At 33.5% G+C, this 17,928-nt stretch overlaps 2 protein-coding genes across 7 annotated transcripts; one reads left to right on the forward strand and one right to left on the reverse strand.

Annotated features, from left to right (window-relative positions):
* Positions 1–4,876: 4,876 nt before the first annotated feature.
* On the reverse strand, positions 4,877–9,386 carry LOC102624164 (probable magnesium transporter NIPA7). 4 transcript variants are annotated; one of them, XM_006466111.4, is made up of 9 exons: positions 8,819–9,383; positions 8,659–8,715; positions 8,482–8,572; positions 8,219–8,379; positions 7,986–8,113; positions 7,688–7,825; positions 6,075–6,167; positions 5,854–5,971; positions 4,877–5,447 (listed from the first exon to the last, which is right to left on the reverse strand). In XM_006466111.4, the coding sequence occupies exons 1-9, from the start codon at positions 8,937–8,939 to the stop codon at positions 5,323–5,325; spliced, it is 1,032 nt and encodes a 343-aa protein (XP_006466174.2). In that variant the 5' UTR covers positions 8,940–9,383; the 3' UTR covers positions 4,877–5,322. The 4 variants fall into 4 exon arrangements, 3 of the variants coding, with proteins under 3 accessions (XP_006466174.2, XP_052301008.1, XP_024954345.2); XR_008056693.1 differs by lacking the exons at positions 4,877–5,447; positions 5,854–5,971 and adding an exon at positions 7,081–7,184 and having other exon boundaries at positions 6,091–6,167; positions 8,819–9,384; XM_052445048.1 differs by lacking the exons at positions 4,877–5,447; positions 5,854–5,971 and having other exon boundaries at positions 6,159–6,254; positions 8,819–9,386.
* Positions 9,387–10,986: 1,600 nt separating this feature from the next.
* On the forward strand, positions 10,987–17,735 carry LOC102624445 (protein PSK SIMULATOR 1). Of its 3 annotated transcripts, none has more exons than XM_006466112.4 (13): positions 10,987–11,269; positions 11,367–11,651; positions 12,321–12,643; positions 12,763–12,855; positions 12,958–13,048; positions 13,767–13,860; positions 14,706–14,803; positions 15,056–15,125; positions 15,701–15,804; positions 15,990–16,106; positions 16,309–16,385; positions 16,517–16,561; positions 16,683–17,735. In XM_006466112.4, exons 2-13 carry the CDS (start codon positions 11,397–11,399, stop codon positions 17,188–17,190), a joined length of 1,875 nt encoding a protein of 624 aa, XP_006466175.2. In that variant the 5' UTR covers positions 10,987–11,269; positions 11,367–11,396; the 3' UTR covers positions 17,191–17,735. The 3 variants fall into 3 exon arrangements, with proteins under 3 accessions (XP_006466175.2, XP_006466176.2, XP_052300858.1); XM_006466113.4 differs by having other exon boundaries at positions 10,987–11,134; XM_052444898.1 differs by lacking the exon at positions 10,987–11,269 and having other exon boundaries at positions 11,504–11,651; positions 12,290–12,643.
* Positions 17,736–17,928: the final 193 nt, after the last annotated feature.

A 17,928-nucleotide genomic window follows, 5' to 3' on the forward strand; every position in this document is an offset into this window, starting at 1 on the left:
AAAATGTTAATTGCTCTTTTAATAAAAATTAATATGATTATGATTATGAATATTATTATTATTATTATTATTATTATTATTATTATTATGTTGTTGTTGTTGTTGGTGGGCTTTAAAAAGCACGTCAGACACATGGGCTTTTTTAAGCACGTTAAAAAAAAAAAGTTGGCTAGCTTTTTTTGGGCATGGCACGAGCGGGCTCGTGCCGTGGACCGTGCTGGGCTCAACTGAAAAAAAGATAGGCATGACACGGTACGGCCCACCAAACGTGGGCTTGAATAAAGCACGTCAGACACGTGGACTTTTTTAAGCACATTAAAAAAAAAAATTGGCAGGCTTTTTTTGGGCACGACACGAGCGGGCTCGTGCCGTGGGCCGTGCTGGGCTCAACCGAAAAAAAGGTAGGCACGGCACGGCACGGCCCACGAGCCCTTGTGGGCCGATAGTTGGTGGGCCGACACGGCCCATTAGCTATAGTTAACCATGGATATGTCCGAGGAGAGCCTATCAAGAGTTCAAAACAGTCCTTAATACTCCTTGTTCTCGTTTTACACACAATTACCCAAAGTTTTAATGGGCAGATGAATCTTTATAAGACATGGATTCATCCAAGGTCAGGGTTAAAATTGTCATTTAAAGTTTTAATGTGTATTTTTAGGGTGGGGCTACTTGAACCCACTAATTTTCTCTTTATACCTTCTTTTGAATTAAGAATTTTATTATTTAAATATTTTTTCAAAAATTACTTAATTAACCATTTCTTCTCTTTTACTTCTCAATTTCATAAATACTTGTAAACTCATTCAAATATATATTTTTAGTTGCATATAACTAGTATCACTAATAAGAGGAGCAAAACCTACGATTTAAAAATGAACATCAACATATTTTTGTAAGCCATGAAATTAATAAATATCAAGAAATTAATTTTTACTAAACACAAAACCTAATGAATATAAAAAAAAAAATCTCATTTATAGAAAGCATCAAATAGAGATCACGATATAGTAAGAAATACTAAAAAATTGAATTCAAAAGAGAGCAAATTAGTTTGTAGAATGTAAGAATAGAAAGAGAATGTGCAATTGTAAAGTACGTATTTAATAATGAATTTATTTTTTAAAATAAATGTAAAGAGAATTTAGTGAGTTCAAATAGCCGCATACTTTTAACTGTTGAATCAACGATCGAGTTTAATTTTTTGTTAGTGAAAGGGGGTGTTGTTATCGTTTTCGTTGAAATATAAAAAGTTCATGAAGGAAAAAAAGGTTGAAGAGAGGGTTAAAAAAGGATAAATTTCATCCTACTCCTACTAGATTGACATACTTCAATTTACCCTCGAAAAGTATGAAAATTTTAATTTATCCCTAAATACGAGAATATTTTCAACGGTTGACTGATGTTGATTTAAAAAAATACAAGAATGCCCCTGACCCTAACTAACTAACAATTTTGTAGGATTAATAAGGATAATTTTATTTCGCCCCTTAAGGTCTAACCTATTTCAACTTAGATGACAAAAATAAATTTATTAATAAAACTCCCTATAGAAAAAAATAGTAAAAAATTTTTTACTTATATTTTAATTTATAAAAAATGATAATCACAAATTTTTATTTACAATAACACCATAATGAAAATAAAAAATAATTTTTACTATTATCTTGAATTTAAATATTCTGGGAATATAAATCATTAACCAATTAGTTGACTTTTACCATCCAAAATACCATTTTACCCTTCAAAGTATCCAAAAGACAAAATTTATTGACATTCCATTACTAATATAAATTCAATGGAGTAAAAAATAAAAAATATATAAAGTTTAGAGAAATTCAAAGACCGAAGCCTTAACCTCTAATCCTAATCCCAAATTTTTATTGGTTTCTTTTTTATTAATATCATTTGTTATAAATTTTAATCTTACTTACTTTTAATAATAATAATTTTTTATTGAAAGCCATTTTAGTATATTTTCTTCCCAAACATGAAGCTAAGGGGTAAAATAGTAAATTAATTAACAATTTATAAATATTTAAGTATGTCCAATATTTATCATTTTCCTAGAATAATATTTATCATTTTTATTCATTATTCTTAGGAATCTTGAACAGTAAACCCTTTTTAACTTATGATTAAAATGTTAAAAATGAAAAATTATAATCTTTTAAAATAAAATTTGAAACGAGTTATTGGAAAAAAAAATTATTCCTAATTTGGGCTTCGAAATCTAATAAAGTACCAACTGCCATCCACTATAATTTATCCTTAATTAAAATTTTTTTCCAAAGTCTTTTTTCTTTTATTCTTGGTCTTCTTTTTCTTCATCTTGTACTCCTTTTTTTTCGTTTCTTCCATTCACCTTTGTTTCTTTTTCTTATTTTTTGTTCTTCTACTTCTTTCTTCTTCTTCTTCTCTGTATCAAATCAAATAATTCTCTACATCAATCAAGGTTATTATAATCAAAATTAGAGACTATAACACAATCAAAAAACCAAAATCTCAAAAACTATAAAAAAGGAGATTTTTTTTTCTCCCTTCTTTCTTCTTCATCTTCATAGTTCCCTTCTTTGTTAATCTTCTTCTTCGCCTCTTTTTCATTTTTTCTTTACCCCCTCTTTCACACACTTTAACAACTCCACAACCACTTTGAAATCTGTTTTTTATAATCTCACTTTGAATCTACTATTTAAAAATGGAACTTAATTTCTACAAATCAAAGTCCAATAATCATAGTCTTCAATTTAGGGGTGGCAAAACAAATAAATGAATCGTATTAGAATCGAATCGTAAATGAATTAGGTCAAAATTTTACTGATTTGGCTTTGATTCATTTATTAAACAAATTGAAATCTCAGGATTTTGATTTGATTTGTTTATTAAATGAATATTCGATTTGATTCGTTTAATTTGTTTAGTAGAGTTAATAAACGAATCGAATCAAATATGAATTTGTATAAAAACATTATTATTAATAAAAAAATTAAGCAAAATAAAATATAAAAAGACCACAAATTTAACATCTTATAATATACAAACTTATTATCTTTTATAATTACTACAATAACCTTTAAACTTTAAATTTTTTCCATAAATATTTATGGATAAATAAGAAATTTAATTAAACGAACAATAATAGAATTTTAAATGAATGGATTGTATTCGATTCATTTATAACCTATTTATTGAACGAATTCTAAATAAATAAATGAATCAATGTCCTCAAAGTCGTATTCGATTAATTTTTAAACGAATTGAATCCACCTATTTATTAAACGAATCAATTTTTTTTTTCAAATCCAAACTCGAATAAACGAATTTTAACCAAAATTAGCACACCTAATCTTCATTTCATTCTTAGAGAAAGACTCTGTCTTCATCATAATACTCCAATCGAAACCTTAATAAGCAAAACCCACTCAAATTAACAATACATATCATTCAAACCATGCTCATTGCCTAGCAAAACCCATGGCCGTGCCCGACCATTCCAAGCAAGCCCATGGTCGTGCACCGCCATGCCAAGCATACGATAATTCAAGCAAATGGGTGTTGATGATTTCAATGATTAATTTGGTTTTAGCTTTACTTGTGAAGTTAGGAAGAAGATAAGGTTTGTTTAATGGAGAAGATGGCCCAAGATTTGGAATAGCGGCGTTGGTGCACCATCACGCGGCGCTGAATCTTCACCGTGTGTTGCTGCTGTGGCTACTGTGGCTTTATGATGCTTGGAGAAAATGAAACATGGAGAAGATGAAGAAGAAAGTAGGAAATGAAAAAAAGGAAAAAATATACAGAAGAAGGTGAAAGAATTAACCCGAAAATAAAAAATAAAGAATAAAGAATTAATTTCATTTTACCCCTTATTAGATAGATGTAAAGAAGAAGAAGAAGAAAGAAGCATAAGAACAAAGAATAAGATAACGAAACAAAAACAAACCAAAGAAAAAGTATACAAAATGAAGAAATAAGAAGAAAAGGCAAAAAGAAGACAAACAAGAGAAAAAAAAGGAAAAGAAGATGAAGAATAAAAAAAAAAGAACTTGGATAACAAAAAAGAAGAAGAAGAAATTGAACTGCAATTTTAAATTTTAATTAAGGATGAATCGTAGTGGATGGCATGGTTGGTAATTTATTAGATTTCAAAGCCCAAATCAGGAATAATTTTTTTCAAAGTTTATTTTAAAAGATTATAACTTTTCGTTTTTAACATTTTAATCATAAATTAAAAAGGAGTTATTTATAAGAATAATGAATTCAAATGATAAATATTATTCTAAGAAAATGATAAATATTGGATATACTTAAATATTTATAAATTATTAGTTATTTTACTATTTTATCCCTTAGCTCCACGTTTGGGGAAAAAAATACTAAAATGGCATTCAATAAAAATATAAGTAAAAATTGATTTAATTTTTAAACATCTTTACTTCTTTTTTTCTTTATGGGGGCTTTGATTAATAAATTTATTTTTGTCATCTAACTTGAAATATGTCATATCTTAAGGGCCAAAATAAAATTATCCTTCTTAACCACACAAAATTGTTGGTTAGTTAGGATTATGAGCATTCTCATATTTTTCTAAGTCAACGTCAATAAAAATAACAATATTTTAAGAGTAAATTGAAATTTTCATATTTTTAAACGATAAATTGAAGTAAGATGAAATTCAAAAAAAAAAAAAAAAAGAGAGAGAGAGAGAGAGATCCTAATCTGGCTCGTATTCTAAAGCCATCTCAATATCTCATAACCGTGGCTCCTACATAAACTAGTAGCCTATAAACTGCGATTACAATTTCTTCACAACTATACATTCATGCACTAGCAGTGAGATCGCCTTTGAAGAATTATGTTCACCTGGCTGTCAATAATATTCAAGAATAAAGCGTCTGATATATTGTACCAGGAGTTGAAAGCAACAAACTTTACCAATCTTCAAGAAGAGATGTAAGAATTAAGATACATAAACTGACCTACATGGATTGGTTTGCTTTAAGATTGAACTTTGTTTTTACAGAGTAAACATGCAGCTAAATTGTGGGGAAACAGAGGGAGGGATGTTTAGACAAGGATAACAAAGATATATGCAAAGGCAAGATGAGCAAATCAGTCGTTATGGGCCACAAGACCTTGCACCGAATGGCCGTAACATAATCTAATCTAACACAGTGATGAAGGGAAAAAAAAGGATTAAAAAATGTGGACAAAAATTTACCATGCCTTTTCACCTGCACAAGTGTACAAGGACTCGCAACCCGAATTTTTGAGATGGGTGCAACACTCAAAATTTTGATGCTCAAAATCTCAAACATATTTAATTTACTTGAAATAGTCTGGTCGTATCGTGATCATATTAGGATGTGACCCATCTTCATCCTTCTTCCAAAGCTCCCCATTGCCTTGAATGTACCATGATACTTTGGGAGATAACGGGGTATAGAGATCTGCATGATTGGGAAAACAAATGTGAACTTTACTTTGCATTCTTTCTTTATCATTTACAGAGAGTCTGTAGTTGCTAATAGGAATCTATGTAGGATTTCAATACAAAGGCACCACACAAAAAAATTTGTGAAAAACCATCAAATGGAGGTTACAAGGCTAGTCACACATCGTAGATATATACCTGATGCTGAAAATCACAAATAAGGGAGTGGGGTCAAGATGAATAACCTAATTTTTTTTTTTCAAAATATATTGTCATTAATAGCCTTAGTTCAATCTGGATTTTCTTTGTATTTGTGTTTTAAAAGTACTAAGAGGGCAAATTCATTAAGCTTTAAAGCAAATATAAAGCACTAAGATTTCATAGCAAAGATTTGTCCATAAAATCTCAGGAGATATATATACCTGTAATCAAGGGTGTATCTGGCTCTCTTGTGCTGTGCAAAACAGAAGTTCCAGATAAAACGGTGATAAAACCACAGAGCTCTGACGCTATGCTGCTTGCACTTTGACCAGAATAATCCTATGGATATCAAACATGATATCAAAAACATTGTGATACAGATAATGAGGGACAGTTGTCGAAATATTATAATATCTATATGACTGTGTGATAGCAGTGTTACCTTAAACATTATTGCACTGGCAAAAATAGTAAAAGATGTGAACATGGCATAATAGATAGGAGAAACAACTGCTGTGTTGAAAGTATCCAATGCCTGAAATCATGCCAAAATGTTACCAGATGATGTTTGTGCCAGAAAAGATGAAATCCAAACAATAATTTGTTCCCGGTTGACCTTGAACTTCAAAGAAACATGTCAGCTATTTCAATTCCTCAGAATACTGTTGAGCAATGCTGAATTGTAAAACACCTTAACAACTCCGAGGAAACTAAGATCAGAAATTGAACATAGGGTTCTTTTTTTTTAAAAAAAAAAATCTCCAAAACCAATGCAAATACACTTAAAAGAAACATCGGTGATACTGGATCAAGGCAATTATTTAACTAACTGGATCTTATTTCTAGTGATATCAAATACACGTTGTTAAGATGATCACCCTGGATTTATATCTAAATCTTTGAACATTCATATTAATGGGGAAAGATAGGATGCAGTTCCAATCCGTCCCTTTTCACCCTAGTAGAAAACTCAGACACTAGTAGCATGGGTGTATAAAGCAAACTTTGGATTTAAGAGCATTGTTTAAAAGCCATTAATCATACAAATATTCAGAATTGGATTGGAATTTGATTTGCTAGGATTAAAGTTCAAAATTATACTCCATGCAATTTTACAAGTGTCCAAATTGGAGTGAAGAAAATTCTTCACCTTTCAATTCATTACTGTGTTGAATGAATACTTACTGATTTTGACCTGTTCAACAGAGACACCATTTCGTGTAGTTCCATTTATTAGGAAAAGAGGAGAGAAAGCAAATGCTTACAAAGAATGCATACTTTGACACACCTTCATCAGTCAAAGAAAGAACAGAGAGAAGTGGATCTAGCAACTTAATGAAAATAACCCAGATAACTGAAAAGTAAGATCTACGATATTTGCCTCTTCCAGGCTCCCTTAATCAGCCAACAAATTAAGAAACTCATGTACACAGTCTCCTTCAAGATACCTCTAAAGACTCTCTCGAAGACCATGCAGGAGAAGACTAAGCTCAATGCACGAGTTCCCACTGTTAATTGGCCTAAATAAAAGATGTGCTCACTAACTCTTGCCCTGCAGACCCAAATGGCTAAGCTATCATCAATTAAAATCTAACTATAGCTGCATTCATTAATGGTATAAACGAGAAAAACATGTCATTGGTTGAGATCAGAGTAATAAGAAAAGTTTGTTTTGTGCTTATTAGATAATAGAATATCAAAATTATTAAAAAGCAAATAATTTTTAGCATTTTTGGCTAAGTTTTCATGGAAAAATACTGATCAAGCATTTCTAAACAGTAAAATAGAAAAACAGAGCCCACAAAACGGTACAGGAAATGCTCCTAATTGACTGACCCAAACAGAAAAGATAAGAAGTTGACATGTTCTGTGCACAAATAGTGCTCTCCCCTCATTACAGGCATTACGTAGAATAAAATGGACAATTTAACTATCAAGCAGTGACACTAGAATACTGTGTTTTTCTTGATAGGAGCACTAAAATATTGCTTATGCCGCTCTATTATGAACAAAAAATTTCCACAACAAGAGGTAAGTGTATCATAAGACACTAACCATGTTTAGATAATTTAATTGAGTGATAACACAGGTAAGTGCAACCATCGCAAAAATCCATGTCTCAATGCACTTGGCTTGGTTCAAGCCCTCTAGTGTCAGCTTTATTGCAATGCCAATGGCTTTTACACTCATAACCTGAAAGAAATACACATTAAAAAACACTTGGTCATTGTCAATAGATAAACAATATAAAAATGCCTTTTCCAGAAAATATATCAATCTTCAAGAATAAAGGAATGAACCAAAATTTGGAGAGAGCAGAAAGAGAAGAACAAGAGCCATGAAAAGTACTAACTGTCAATGAGCCAATCACAGAGCAAATTCCTATATAGATCAATATGTTGGTTTGGCCATATCGAGGAGCACAATACAATATCAACACTAGTGCCACGGCTACCACTGAGCCCACATACAAAAGAAATGCTGGAGACAAAATCACCGAAGGAAATTAAAAAAAAAAAGAAGAAGGTAAGAACCAAAAAAGTGAGCGTTCAATAACTGAAATAAACAAAGGTATCAGCAGCATACCGGGTTGCGTCGCTAACACCCAGATTTCTTGAACCGAATTAAGAGACTCCTCTAGAGGAGCATGAAGCACAATCATTGTAGAGCCCACTACGCATAAAAGACAACCCAACATTCCCATTTTCTGTAATTTCTCATTCAACATGAAATGTGCCAAAACAGCACTGCCCGTTTGCAAACACAGTTCATAATTCATCAGATAAACTTGTTTGAACACCCTAGTATTATGAGAAGTACTTAAAAGAGAAATTAGAAATCAAGTTCACCTAACGATGATACTCAATGCACCAAGTGGAGTCACCAGGACTGCAGGGGCGTAAATGTATGCTACAAAATTGGCAATCTCTCCAACTATCACTGTTAAATAATAAAGAGCCAAATCATCATTCTGGGCAACAAGCAAAATTGAATCAAGAAATGATAAATTATCTTCGAAAACTTACTCGTAAACATTCCAACCCACCATAGCGGCTCTAACAAATAACCATAACCCCCAGAACCTGAAAAAAAATAACAAGAATGAACAGTTATAAATAAATAGGGGGAGAAAAAAAAGAGAGCAAATAAGAGAAGAAGAATAATAGTAAAGGAAGAAGGGTATACCAGCACGAGCGCCGTTGGCGCCGGCCTTGCGGAGGCCCTTCTTCTTGATGATAAAGCTGGAGCCAATGAAGGCACTTGAGACCACAGCCAAAATGAAGCCTATCAAATTACTCGAGAACATCTATCTATTTCTTCTTGTTACGACCGCAGCAGACGACGTAATTGAAATCGAACGGCACTCATCACATCACGTCAGCGAGTGATTGACCAACCGACCCGATGCTATTAACTAATAACTCCAATAATTGATTTTGATGATTGATTATCGACAAATTGATTCCAAGACGCAATAGCAGCAGCTTCTGCTGTGATTTTGAGGAACGTTGACCGCTCCGTTCAAAGGATACACACTACACAGTCAGAGTGATTTGGTTTGATTTTGGTTCATATTTTTTTACTAATTTGTCTGTCTCCTTCCTTCCTCAACCGAGCGCGTCGAGTGCGAGACGAGGAGAAGGTCGTTAAGGAACGTAATTTCTCACAACTCATCTCACCTGCCCGCCCTCCACTTGTGCACTTTTGTCTCAATTCTCGCCTTAATATCTCTCATCCTCTCTCCTCTCCCCTCTCCTCTCTCGCGTATTACTTACTACCAGCTCTAATTATATTTTCTTAATTATTTTCATTACTCTACGGATTAAAATTATTTTCATTATTTATTTTCGATTGCATACATAAGTTATCAGATTTTTTTCTTCTATTTTTTAGGTCTATATTTATGTGAATTGCAGTTTTTCTAAATATTTATTACATATATCTCAAATTTTTTATTTTAAAAAAACTATTACACTTTTCAAATATTATAATTTTCTTTTAAGCCAAAAAATGTGGCTGTTTCAATTAAAAAAAAGCGCAAAACAAAATGACAAAGGGGCAATATGGTGTGATAAAAATTATGTAATATGTATCTCAGGATGCCACCGTCATTATTTGAGATTAAAAAATTATATCAATATACTTATCTCAGGTGTTAATTCACTATCTTAGTATGATTACAATTAAATAATAATCGAGATTTTTCTGAATAATTATTACTAAGACTCGAACTCATACATACAATACAACACAACACATAGTTGCCAATAAACTACGAGCCATAAGCGGGATTGAGATATTATTAATTGAGGAGTGTAACAACATTATTCTTAGAAAAGACAAAAAGATAATTCTTAAGAGTTTGTCGGTTTCCAATTCTGCCAACCACTCTGCGCCACCTAGTTAAAATCTGCTTAAAAAAACCCATTATAAATTCTGCATCAAGGGATCACGTATGAAAAGACAACGAACATGAATGCACGGTGCAAGAGAACCACATGGGCAAGCCCATCAAAACACTACCTTACTTTGAGGCTGGAGCCAATCGCCTTCGCCAATGCCACCCATCAAAATGAAGCCCCCACCCCAGTGGCATATCTTCATTTAGTTTTCTCGTGTAAATCTCTCACTGTGCATATCTTCATTTACACAGTTCACTATCATGCCCTCAGTAATTCAATAATCATACATTTATCAGTATTTTTCACTATTTTTTTTCTTTGTGATTTTCTCCTTAAAACTTTCTCGATGATGGAGCTCTCTCGTTTTTTCAAAAGTAGACATGACAAGCACTCAGTTCTTATACAGATTACACTGTCTCGGTAAGATAACAAAATTAAGGAATCATCACCGCTACAGTGATGACATTACACATGTAAGCTTTATATGTCGATCTTGCATCAGCAAAAAGGAAACAAAAGTGATTTTTTTTTGCATTAAAAAAATCTGAAAAAAAAAAGGAAGAAAAGACATGAAATTGAAATAAAATGGAAGAAGAAGACAAGAGGGAGCATCAACGAATTGGGGGATGATGAAGAATATAATAAAGTTATGGCTATATTGAAGTACACTTATAGTGAAATATAAATTTTAATTATATACATAAAATAATAATAATAAATAAATTATTATAATTTATTATTTATTACTTTACCTGTGTAGTTGAAATTCAGATCTTATTATATGTGAATTGTATCGTAACCGAATCCGTATAATAATAATAATAATAATAATAATAATAATAATAGAGTCAGCAGAACGATATGTCTGATTGTTTGACCAGTTATTCCAAGTCCAAGCCGGTCATCTGCCACTGCGCGTCTCTCGTCTCCTCGTGTCGTTCTAGAATTAAAATAATAATAATAGTAATAATTATTATCATGATAATAATGCACCTGACCGGCTGACCTGAGGGCCGAGGCTGACGAGTGTGAATGCGAGTGTGTTTTATTTTCCAATTTAATAATATCATTGTTGGGGCTTGGCGGGCGATGTCAATTGGTTGGACTTTTGCTACTTCCTTCTTCTCTTCTCTGTTCTTACCCATCGCTCTTCTTAATGTTCGTTTGATTGGACTGAAACAACTTCGAACTTCTTTCTTTCTGTTCGTTTTGAAATCCCATTTCGTAGATCCACGTATTTCATCTCTTCTTCTTCTTCTTCTTTATTGTAAGTCTAATTATTCCCTTATTTATTGTTTCAATTATTTAATTAATTTACCGTGTTTGTGCAGAAAATCGAGTCTTTGTTTGATGGTGTGAGAATGGGAGGGCAGTGCTCAAAGGGTTCCTCTAAAGCCGACAAAAACAATACAAGGCGTTCGATTTCTCTCAAGTCAAATGGGTTACAGAATCATAAACTGAACCCATCGCCATCACCGCTGGAGCAGCAGCACAAGGGATTTTCTTCCTTACCTAAGCCTCAATCTGATGATTTTTATGATGGCATTCCGCGGTTCGATGGGGGGCTTTCCCAGAAATCTAAGTCTGTCAGGTCTACTCAGGCTGCTGTTGCAAAGGTTTGCTTTTCCAGTTTTCAGTTCTAATTTCTCCGGCCCTCTGTCAATTACGGTTGATCAAAACATATGTGGTTATTATATTCTACTTGTTGAAACTGAAATTGACTCTGTCTTTTGTTGGCTTCTGATGGGACCAATGCATGAATTGGTCGATGGCCATTACCAAATGAGGAAATGATTTAGAATTACTTGTTGCCAACTAACTTAATGGAGTCTTCTAGCCAAGTGATTTGTGAGAAATTCACCCTCCATCTTGTTGGGTGAAGTCAAATTTTAAAAAATTTTGTAGTTGGGAGTAGGTGATTTTTCAGCTATACAGAATGGGAATTAGTTCAGATGCCTGTGATTGCTAAAATTTTAAGTAAACAGGATAGAAAAGTTCAAAATACTACCCACATCACACAACTCTGATCCTAGGGAGTTTTTATGGGAGAGAATAACTCACACTTTTTAAGGGTTTGAGTGTGAATTAAAAATCAGAAGCAAAAATAATAATTGAAAGTCATTTGAAAAGCTTTTACAAATAATCAGCAACTTATCCTCTTTATGTTATTTGAAGTTAAAAGATTGCTGAACTTGAAGTTCTGCAATTAATCATGTGATTAGCTTTCACTGCTTCACTTGCTTATGATGTACAGAAAGCAGTAACAAAGTGCTCCTGTGAGGCAGGTTTCGGAGGTAAGTGCACGTTTAGGAAGAGCAGGTACTGTTGGACTAGGAAAGGCAGTGGATGTCTTGGATACACTTGGGAGTAGCATGACAAATTTAAACCCTAATAATGGATTTTCTGGAGTGGGAACTAAAAGCAATGAACTCTCAATATTAGCTTTTGAGGTTGCAAACACGATAGTCAAGGGTTCCAATCTTATGCTATCCATTTCTGAAAGCAGTGTCAGACAGTTGAAAGAAGTTGTGCTTCCTGCAGAAGGCGTGCAAAATTTAGTTTCAAAAGATATGGACGAACTCCTGAAGATTTTTGCAGCTGACAAGAGGTAAAACTGCACAAAATGGGCATGACAATTCCTTCTCCTTGGATGAGCTTGCTTTGATTGCTAATCACCTTGCTGATGCTTCTTTGAGTTAGTATCTTAAGACTGACTTATGTTTGCAGGGATGATTTGAAAATTTTTACTGGGGAAGTTGTTCGTTTTGGAAATCGCTCTAAAGATCCTCAGTGGCACAACTTGGGCCGATATTTTGAGAAGTAATATGGATAAACTCTATCCACTTTGGCTGTCTAGTTCACTATGTACGTCATGATTTGCACCATCATATTTCTTACGAAGTGTCTTATTTTATTTTGCAGGATTAGCAGAGAACTCATCCCACAAAAGCAACTGAAGCAAGAGGCAGAATTGTTGATGGAGCAATTGATGACTTTAGTTCAGCATACAGCTGTGAGTCTCATCCTTTGTTCTCTTATGTATGCAAGAACCTTGAATTATTGAATGTGTGGACCCTTCTGTACATGAAAGGGCAAAAATGTAAATGCAGAAGTTTTAAACTAACCAGTATGATTCTTGTCATGGGTAGCAGTAGTTAATACTGCATTGTTAGGATGCATGGATGAGCTATGTTAATGGGAGGGATTTGTTTACTAGCGGGAAATTCCATCAGAAGACAAATTACCTTCCCTATTTTGCTCTGTAACCTAACTCAAGATCACCAAATCAAATAAGAAAGATGAAAGTAGGTCTCCTTGCCTTAGACCCATGGAGGTATAAATTTTGCCTCTCAGGTGACCATTTGTCATGACCGGGGAATTCGTTATTCTAAATAGCCTGCAACTGATTCCTTTATCTCTAGCCAATCTCTTACCTCCAAGCAGGAAATCCACAAAATTCTAATCAACATTATTGTATAAAATTTCACCTCTCTTTCTGTATTGCTAAACAATATAAGAAATCAAAGTCTAATCCATGGGCTCTGCTTCGTTTATTTGTGCGCATTGGTTTCTTGTTGTATAACACTGGAGTAACACAAGCAAACTGTAAACTAAAATTACCTTTTCTTGTGAATATCTAACTGCTGATCATTGATTTATCACATTTTTTGTAAAATTACATGAAAAGTGGGGGTTAGAAAAAAAAAATACTAATTTTCTGGGGTTCACAGGAATTATACAACGAATTGCAAATATTGGATAGATTTGAACAAGATTGTCAGCATAAGCGTCAAGAGGAGGATAATCCAGTTGGCAGCCAAAAAGGTAATTTGCTTATTCTTCTCTTTATGCACTTTATACATTGATGTGGTGCAGATATTTTTCTACGCCGTGATAAACTATTCTTTTTGGAAACTTCAATAGAGTGCTTACTCAAAAGTATTATATTCTATAGAGAAACTTTTTACAGAATATTTGTAGTACTAAAAAGTTAATTCAATGAGAAAAGAAAGAAAGGAAGAACATACACAAGGAACATGATGAATTTTGCATTTGAAGTGAAAAAAACACAATAAGAAAAATTAAAATTGAATTCCAATTGTGCGCAAGATAACCATTGAATAATATTAAACTTTGGTGTATATTTCTCAAGGGAAAAAAAAAATCAGAATTCCCTTTTGCCGTAAAACCAAGTATTTAAAAGTTTTATACCTTTTCTAAATCATCTATAATCTATACAATAAACCAACTTCAAGAAAACAAAATATATAACCAAATCTGTCTAATCAAGTATTAAATTAGTGAAACTTGCATTGATATTCCAAATACAATTTTTCATGTTCTAACATAGTTAAGAACTTTATTCCATTCTGTTATACATGAATACAGTCTGATAAAACTACCTATGGTGGGCATACGAATATCGCATATTTAGTGCACTTGACAGTTGGGCATGAACCAGATAATTTTGGAGTTTTGGGTAGAACTTGCCTTTTTCACATGACTTTGAGTGAAGAATCTGCCCTTTATTTACTACCAGTGTATATGTTTGAAAATTATTTGCACGGTAATTGTTTGTACTAATTATGCTTCTGCAGATACTTAAGAAAAAGTCATAATTGCTCTCTAGTAAAAATCTTTATCCAGCTTGTTCAATATTTTATGTCTAGGTGAGAGCTTCGCAATATTGAGGGCAGAATTAAAGAGCCAAAGAAAGCAAGTGAAAATTTTGAGGAAAAAGTCTCTTTGGTCCAGAAGTTTGGAAGAGGTAACTATATAAACTGCTTAGATTTATTGGGAGGTTTGAAGAAGCATGCAATGTGTTTGTGTGTTTTATATTGTTGATTCAAGACGGGTCAAAACCTAACAAAAAGAAGACATCGCTGGTCAAAATAATGTTTCTTAATATAATTTTTGTTTTGGTGTTAATTATTGGTGCTTTCTTAAAGTATAAAAATGTCAACACATAAAAAAACAAAATTTAATTAGCTAAGAGTGTAAGTGTCATTTTGGATTGCAGGTGATGGAGAAGCTTGTAGATATTGTCACTTTTTTACTACTAGAGATGCATGATGCCTTTGGCAGTACTGGTACGTATTTATATTTCATTAGGATTTTTCTAGTTGCTTAATTAGGTTTGACTGTTGTAGTTTCTGTTTGCTGGTTCAGTTTGTGTTTTCTTTTGTTTTAAGGAGTCAAAAGTATTAACATAATTTTGATATCTACTCAGATGGGTGAAATACTGGCCAATGAATCTTGGTTTAGATATAGTTGCCTTAGTGGCCTTCTATGTTTTCTTGTTCACTCAGTTTTTCTCAAAATCTCTAAAGCTTTTATCTTTAATTTAAATTTTATTGCAATTTATATGGCTTGATAAATTGTGGGGATTATGACTGCATCTTTGGGGGTTCTTTTGTTTTCTTTTACTGGCTAGAGATTCTTCTTTGTAGCTTTTGGTCTTTGGGATTTCTTGTCCTTTTCTTAGTTGACCTTTAGTCCCTCTCCTCTGTACATGGCAGCCTATATGCTATCTTGCCTAGAAAGTAAATGTATGGTTCTTTTTTCTTTTTATACACTTGTGCTTTTTTATATTAAGCCAAGACGTTTTCTGAAACATAATATTTGTGGATTAATATAAGTTGTGTTCTCCTTTGGCTTCCTACAGATGATCATTTCCCATTTAAAGGATCCATGAGCAATCATCAAAGACTGGGACCTGCTGGCCTGGCCTTGCACTATGCAAACATTATTTTGCAAATTGATTCTCTAGTGAGTTTATTAATTCTGTTCATTGTCTTTATTCTTTTTCAACTGAATAGAAAGCCATTGTTTCCGTTAATCTGCACAAAAATATAAAAGTAATCTGCATCTTATTCTTATATGCATACCTTCAATGTCGGTTTCTTTCTAAATTACGTCTTCAAGATTTCAATTTGGTAAGCTTCTGCCATCAGGTTGCCCGATCAAGTTCCATGCCTCCAAGTACAAGAGATGCTTTATACCAGAGTTTACCACCAAGCATAAAATCAGCACTACGTTCCAAATTACAATCTTTTCATGTCAAAGAAGAGGTATTTCATGTTTCAATAACGTGAGTGTTACAGTTCAGATGATACGTACTATTTCACTGCACAGGGGAAGTTGATAAAAGAAGAACTAAACCGGAGTTCTTCCTCTACCGAGTCTCTTTCACTTTCAGCAACAAGAGAATTGCTTGATCATTTTAAAGTCCTTGTACTCATTCACTGTTGTGGCTGTCATTTCTCTCTGCAGTTCACTGTTGCACAAATAAAAGATGAGATGGAGAAGACTTTGCAGTGGCTTGTTCCAATTGCTACTAACACAGCCAAGTAAGATGGCCACCTATTCTGCAAATATATATTTTTCCATTTCTTTCTAACATGTATTCATATCCTTAAATCATTTCCTTCTCTTTGATCTAATATTCATGTTGTTTTTGGTTGCCAATAATTTGATGCAGAGCCCATCATGGTTTTGGTTGGGTTGGTGAGTGGGCTAACTTAGGGTGAGTGACAATTCTCTTCTTCTGTCCTTTAGTTTTATTTTTCCTTTCCCCCTTGAAAGTGATTTCATTATGGAAATAAAAACATATGCAAAAATTAAACTCTGTATTATTCATGAATAAGGTCCGACCTAAACCGAAAACCAGCTGGCCCAACTGATGTGATTCGTCTTGAGACACTTTACCATGCTGATAAGGAGAAAACAGAAGCCTATATTCTTGATTTACTGCTCTGGCTTCATCAGCTAGTCAACAAGGCCAGGTTTGGGGTCATCAGTGGTGGCATGAAGTCAGCCATCAAATATCCAGTTGGCACATCCATTCAAAAGACAAATAAACACACGAAACCTGAGCCATCTACGTTTCCACCACTAACCTCAGAAGAACAGGAGCTCTTGCAGAAGGTAGCGAAGAGAAATCGAGTCCCAGGAATTAGTAAAAGCCTGGACTTTGACAAGATCAGATTGAAACGGTATGATAGGCTGAGCAAGAGTAGCGGGCAATCCCCACAAAGGGGAAGCAAGGAATTAGCAGCAACTAAGAGGCTTCCTTCTCATGTTCCCATAATTGGTTTTGGTATAGAAAAGGAGAAGGCACTAGATGTTATCGACCGGGTTGATGTTCTTAGATAATTTGCGGAATGATATATACAATCATTATTGGAGTGATTGAGAGTAATACCTTATAAAAGAGGCCTTGTCATGCATGTTACTTGAGATATATGTTGACCTTCGAAATGAGGGTATGTCTCGAGACCAAAGTCCTCCCTTCTTCGGGCATTCCATATTTGTGAAGAAGCACCTAGTGGTGGTACAGGGCTGTCTCGACGTTATGCTAAAAGATTTGGCCTTATGCTGAGAATCGTTGGGTTGGATTTACAAGAGATGATGTATCGAGTTAATGAACGGGCGTGTCGATTGTGTACAAAGTGCAAGATCGTTTTTCTTCAATTGCCTATTTGCCTTTGTTTCTCGTTTGGAGTTTCTATTGCATTCGTAGTTTATGTTATCCATTTCGTCTTTTTTTCCCGAAATTTTTCCTTAAAATCATTTTCGTATTTTTTGGGCTGGGAGGATCTTTTTGAGCTCTTGAATCTTTGAACCTCTTATTATCAGTGTAAAAAAGATAAAGTATCTTTTATTATACATTAAATTCTTCAATTCAAATTTGTTTACAAGTCTCTTTCTTACACAGTCATACATACAAGGTCCTTCTGTTACATTCTTTTATGCATGCAATTCTTTGTTTTGCACTTCATCGTGATTCGTGCATACGAAAGCAGAAGTGTTAAAATATAACCAATAAGGATAAATGACGGTAAATAATTTGAAGGGTCCAAAGACATAAATTTAGACAAATATCAAACTCAT

The sequence above is a fragment of the Citrus sinensis genome, chromosome 7 (assembly GCF_022201045.2).
Source record: "Citrus sinensis cultivar Valencia sweet orange chromosome 7, DVS_A1.0, whole genome shotgun sequence".
Lineage (NCBI taxonomy): Eukaryota > Viridiplantae > Streptophyta > Magnoliopsida > Sapindales > Rutaceae > Citrus > Citrus sinensis.

Excerpts from the sequence above, each read along its gene's own strand:
- LOC102624164 (XM_006466111.4), bottom strand. The coding sequence starts at position 8,939 with ATGTTCTCGAGTAATTTGATAGGCTTCATTTTGGCTGTGGTCTCAAGT. Across the intron at positions 8,573-8,658 it reads GTGGGTTGGAATGTTTACGA|TGATAGTTGGAGAGATTGCC; the intron begins GTAAGTTTTCGA and ends ATTATTTAACAG. Across the intron at positions 5,972-6,074 it reads CCAGTGCAATAATGTTTAAG|GATTATTCTGGTCAAAGTGC; the intron begins GTAACACTGCTA and ends TGATATCCATAG.
- LOC102624445 (XM_006466112.4), top strand. The coding sequence starts at position 11,397 with ATGGGAGGGCAGTGCTCAAAGGGTTCCTCTAAAGCCGACAAAAACAAT. Across the intron at positions 12,856-12,957 it reads TTGGGCCGATATTTTGAGAA|GATTAGCAGAGAACTCATCC; the intron begins GTAATATGGATA and ends TTTATTTTGCAG. Across the intron at positions 16,562-16,682 it reads GGTGAGTGGGCTAACTTAGG|GTCCGACCTAAACCGAAAAC; the intron begins GTGAGTGACAAT and ends TTCATGAATAAG.